Source organism: Lepidochelys olivacea (assembly GCF_965140295.1).
Source record: "Lepidochelys olivacea isolate rLepOli2 genome assembly, chromosome: 3".
NCBI lineage: Eukaryota > Metazoa > Chordata > Testudines > Cheloniidae > Lepidochelys > Lepidochelys olivacea.
The window spans coordinates 99850696-99856159 of record NC_140413.1 but is presented as its reverse complement, the minus strand read 5'-3'; the positions used below and the strand labels follow the sequence as shown (position 1 = coordinate 99856159).

Below are 5464 nucleotides of genomic sequence, written 5' to 3'. Positions count from 1 at the left end.
TTCAGTGCTTTTTTAAACACGGAAAGACTACATTAAAGGCTTGTCTACACTGCAGTTTTGTCAGCAAAAGTCTTGTCGACAATCAAAAAGCAGTAAAAGAAAATTAATATTGTATGTTCACACTGTGCTCCCTCTGTTGTGAGAGTGCATCCACACTTGGGGCACCAGCATCGACAGTGAGAGCAGTGCACTGTGGGTAGCTATCCTACAGTTCAGTGCACCACCTTCTGCCACTAGGTCTTGTGGGAAGGTGGAGTGGAAGGCAGTGCATCATGGAGCCAGGCTTAGCGTCCCATGATGCACTGCTTTCTGTTCCAGCATTCCAGGTGCTTCAGTCTCGGATTTGCAGCATTTTTCAAGGGCCTTCATTTGCTGTTTGCCCAGCCATCTGTGTGTGAAAGGATGGATCCCACACTGCTCTCCAATGCTCTGCTAGTTGTCAGTAACACATCGTGAATGGCAGTCCAGTTAATCATGAAGTGCCTAACTCAACAGGATTCACAGCTGCCTTAAGTGCTGTCTGACATGGATAGAAGCAACACGATTACTTTTGGCATTCACGGAACAGTTGCACACAGTGGCCTATTGCTTTTGGGCTTGGGAAACTAGCACTGAGTGGTGGCATCGCATTGTCATGCAGGTCTAGGATGATGAGCAGTGGCTACAGAATTTTCGGTTGAGGAAAACCACCTTCCTGGAACCGTATGCGGAGCTCATCCCAGCCCTGCAACACAAGGACACCCAAATAAGAGCTGCCCTCTTGGTGGAGAAGCACATGGTGATTGCAGTGTGGAAGCTGGTGAGCCCAGACTGCTACCAGTCAGTCACGAATCAGTTTGGAATTGGAAAGTCGACCACTGGGGCTCTGTTAATGCAAGTGTGCAGGGCCAGATACCAGGGCTATTAAAGAGGCACAATAGAAGAGAAATTCGATTCAGGAAGGTTTTGAGGCAATGCTTTGAAAATGAGAAGCAGTCATGTATATTACTATGCTTGGGACTGCGATGCTTAATGAAATCAAGGTTTTCTAGAAAGCACTTCTGATTTTTGTGGCCTAGGATTCTATGTATGCAAATGATTAAACTGCTTGTGAATGTGTTTCTGGCACCTGCTATCACAATTTGCAAGAAACAAATGAAGATTACTTATCATTCAGAAACTTTGCTTTTATTGCACAGAAAACAACACACACACTCGGTGAGAGAGGAGGCAGCAGGGGAGGGCTGACTTTCAGAGCTGTGCATAGGGCAAGCTATCATTTGAAAAGATGTCCATAGTGGTGGAGTGAATGGAAAAACGAGACGTCCCAGAAAGTGGAAAGGAATGCGCGGGTGGATTTTAAGAAGGGCATGGGAAAGAGTTCTGAATGTGCTGAAGGGGAAGGCGGGAATGCATCTGCTCAGTCAGGAGCGTTATGAGGGACTTCTGTATCTCAGTTTGCTCCTCCATAACTTTAATCATCCTCTCAGTAGCATCCTTAATGAAGTCCTCATTTTCTTTTCTGTCCTGCCTTTGGATTTCCCTCCACTCCATGCATTCCCTCTTTTCTGCTGCTGAGTATTGCAGCAGCTCCCGGAACTTGTCCTTCTTGCTCTGTCTTGGGCACTTTCTTATCTGGTGGAGGCACTCTGAAGGCCACATCTGCAGAAGCAAAAGGAGCAATACGCAGATGCATGATTGTTAAGTACATACACAACACTGAACCAGTATAGTAAACTACACCTCTAGTAACATGCCAATCACTTTCCCACTGACCATTGACAAGCACACATGTTGGCAAACACCCCAAGCATGGTGAGTTTACCCCGGGATGGGGGACATTGTGACAGAGTCACAGGTCCAATGCTCTTGAACTGCTCTGTATGAAGCCAGCCAGGACTCTGGGCAGCATGGCTCCCCTCAGGTCCCGCTGTCCAGCCTCCTCAACTATCGCCTTCCCAGTCTGACCTTGAAGCACTCAGCACCCCTATTCACACTTCCCCTTGGTGGGAGAAGCCAGAGGGCCCTGCGCCACAATTCCATAGTCATCAGTGCCTTGCAGCCAGTGCTGTAAAGCAGAAGGGTTTATTGGTTAACAGGAACACAGCGTAGCACAGAGCTTGGTAGCTAAGAAGTCAGTGACTTTCGACAGAATCCATCTTGGGGGAATGCTGGGCCAGACGGCCTGGATTTGCCCCTCTTCCAGTCCCTCACAGCAGACTGCACTGGATCCCCCGGCCTGGCCTCCGACATGCCCATTGCTCCTCCGGTCTTTTGTCCTGCTTCCTGGGCAAAAGGTGTCACCTGGTTGCATCCCCCTCCTGGGTCTCAGGTTACAAAGGGCATCGGCCATCTCCTACGTGCAGACCTCTGCACAGCCTCACCTTCCCTCAGGGCCTCAGCAAAAGTCAAACCCAATTCCCACTGCCTAGGCATTGGTGCAATACAAAGGGAAACTGAGGTACACACCATATTAGTGTAGGACAGTAAGACTCACATGTCACATAACAAGGTGAATAAAACCCCACTTTGTCACAATTATACATGGAGAGAAAAGCAATATGAAAGGTTCGTAGTGCAGTCAACTAGGGACAATAGTCTAAACTTTCACACCCTTTTCCACAGGCCAGGGTCATTGTAGCAGATATCTTACTCCTGAGAGTAAGCAAGGAAGCAAAGGTGCAGCTACTGCACGTTTCCAGCTTCTGACCCGCTCCCTATGCTGCTTTGATCCCTGAGCAAGTGATTTCAAAATGGCATGAGAAAGTTTCCTTCAATAGGAGAAGGAAAAGAGCAGCTCTGCCAAGGAACCTTGGGCAGAGGATTGCCGAGCACCTCCAGGAAAGTTTCCTAGAGATCTCTCTGGAGGATTTCCATGAAATCTTGGTGTACATCAATACCTTGTTTCACCGTACTGCTTAGCTGCACAGGACAACGTCCAGCACACAGAAACACAGCCAACCTTGTACATTTCTATGTCCTCAACCCACCTCCACACTTCACAAAGCAAAACCACTTACTGGGGGTGGGGGGGTCTCCTCTCTTGCTTCTTGCTTGCTGGAGTGCGACTGCCGAGACACCTCCAGAGTGGAGAACAGAGTGGATGGTCTCATGGTTACATCCACATCGTCGTCTAATGCCACCTCTTCATCAATGACTTCATCCTCTGGGTTAGATCTACTTTCCACCAGCTCCAACCCTGATGAAGTCTCCACCGGGCTCTTGGCAGTGTAGATGGGGTCACCACTGAGGATAGTGTCCAACTCTTTGTAGAAATGGCAGGACTTTGGCATGGCACCAGAGCGAAAGTTTGCTTCCCTTGCCTTCTGGTATGCTTGCCTCAACTCCTTGATCTGTGCACTGTGTGTCTTGATCATAGCCCTTTTCACACAGGCCTTGAGAAATCTGCCCGTAGGTATCAAACTTCCTACAGCTCAAGCGCAGCTGGGTCTGCTCAGCCTCGTCTCCCCAAATACTGAGCAGATCCGGCAGCTCTGCCCTGGTCTAAGCAGGAGAGCATCTGCTGCGTGGAGCTGCCATTGTCAGCTGGTAACATGAGATGTGAGCTCTCCATACTGAGTAAACAGGAAATGGAATTTCAAAAATTCCCAGGGCTTCAAAGGGGAGAGGCAGATGGTTGTTTACTTGGCTGCGGGGCAGCAGAGTTGGAGCTGTTGACCAAAGCGGTCAGGATGGGCATTGTGGGGCCACCTTCCAGAGGCCAATTAAAGAAATAAAATCAAGCGCAGTGTCTACAGTGGCACTTTGTCAACAAAACTTTTGCTCAAAAAGCCCTATGTCTCTTGCCGAAGTGGTTTTATTTTGTTGCCAAAACTGAAGAGTTTTGTTGCCAAAAGTGGCATTGCAGTGTGTACACCTCCACTGTTTTGCTGGCCAACAGCTGCCTTTTGCTGACCAAACTCTGCAGTGTAGACAAGGCCTAAAAGAACAATGTTAAGCTTGCAAAGTCAAGAATTTAAAAGTTAAAAAATGTCAGAATTAAGGTGCTTGTATGCATTAGCATACAGTCTTTAATTACACGATCATATACTTCCACCCTCATCCGCCCATAGGGCCCCTATTCCATTCGGTGTGCAAGGCTGACCAGCTCTGAGGATGAACCAAGGTTGCATAGTGAAGGAGACTGTTGTCTATCAGAACACGGCTTCATTTTGTTTACAGAAGTTGGAAGGATTGTAGGGAATGAGGCAGTAAATTACAGGAAGATGAAAGATGGTCTCATGGTTACATCAGTAGAACTGGATCGCATCCCTGACTTTGCCACAGAGTTCCTCTGTGATGCTCGGCAAGTCACTTACACTGAATTTTTCACAGGTGGTCTCTAATTTTGTCTTCCTCATCTTCTGGAGGCCTGGATCTGATATGAAAAAGTGTTGAGCACTTACAGCTGCAACTAAAGTTAATGAACACTGCGCTTTGAACTAGGACTGTCAAACGATTAAAAAAATTAATCGTGATTAATCCCACTGTTAAACAATAAAAGAATGCCATTTATTGAAATATATTTGGATGTTTTCTACATTTTCAAATATACTGATTTCAATTACAACACGGAATACAAAGTGTACAGTGCTCACGTTATATTTATTTCTGATTACAAGTATTTGCACTGTAAAAAAACAAAAGAAATAGTATTTTTCAATTCACCTCATACAATCTCTTTATCGTGCAATCTCTTTATCGTGAAAGTTGAATTTACAAATGTAGAATTATGTACAAAAAACTGCATTCAGAAATAAAACTGTAAAATTTTAGAGCCTGCAAGTCCTCTCAGTCCTACTTCTTGTTCAGCCAGTCGCTAAGACAAACAAGTTTTTTTACATTTGCAGGAGATATTGCTGCCCGCTTCTTGTTTACAATGTCACCTGAAAGTGAGAACAGGCATGCTCATGGCACTGTTGTAGCCGGCATCGCAAGATATGTACATGCCAGATGCGCTAAAGATTCATATGTCCCTTCATGCTTCAACCATCATTTCAGGGGACATGCGTCCATGCTGATGATGGGTTCAGCTCAATAGCAATCCAAAGTAGTGTGGACCGACGCATGTTCATTTTCATTATCTGAGTCAGATGCCATTGGCAGAAGGTTGGTTTCCTTTTTTGATGGTTCGGTTCTGTAGTTTCCGCATTGGAGTGTTGCTCTTTTAAGACTTCTGAAAGCACACTCCACAGTCTCAGATTTTGGAAGGCACTTTTGATTTGTCAACTCTGGGTCAAGTGGTGTAGCTATCTTTAGAAATCTCACATTGGTATTATGACACTGTATGGAATTTGGGGGACACTTTAGGATACTATGAATACCAATATTGTAAAATTGCAATGAGTTCTGACAGATAAGCCATGTAAGATATCTGCAAAAATGTTATGATTTGCCAAATATTATAATCTCATTTATATGTTTGTATCACTTTTGTATTATGAGTTATAGATACATATGTATGTCTGTATTTCAAAACTTGGAC

The 5464-nt window shown here is 45.6% G+C and overlaps 1 protein-coding gene across 1 annotated transcript; it reads right to left on the bottom strand.

Annotated features, from left to right (window-relative positions):
• Window positions 1–1222: 1222 nt before the first annotated feature.
• LOC311518574 (uncharacterized protein) lies at window positions 1223–3388 on the bottom strand. Its single transcript, XM_084624501.1, has 2 exons — window positions 3000–3388; window positions 1223–1641 (listed from the first exon to the last, which is right to left on the bottom strand). Exons 1-2 carry the CDS (start codon window positions 3354–3356, stop codon window positions 1339–1341), a joined length of 660 nt encoding a protein of 219 aa, XP_084480627.1. The 5' UTR covers window positions 3357–3388; the 3' UTR covers window positions 1223–1338.
• Between the last annotated feature and the right edge of the window lie 2076 nt (window positions 3389–5464).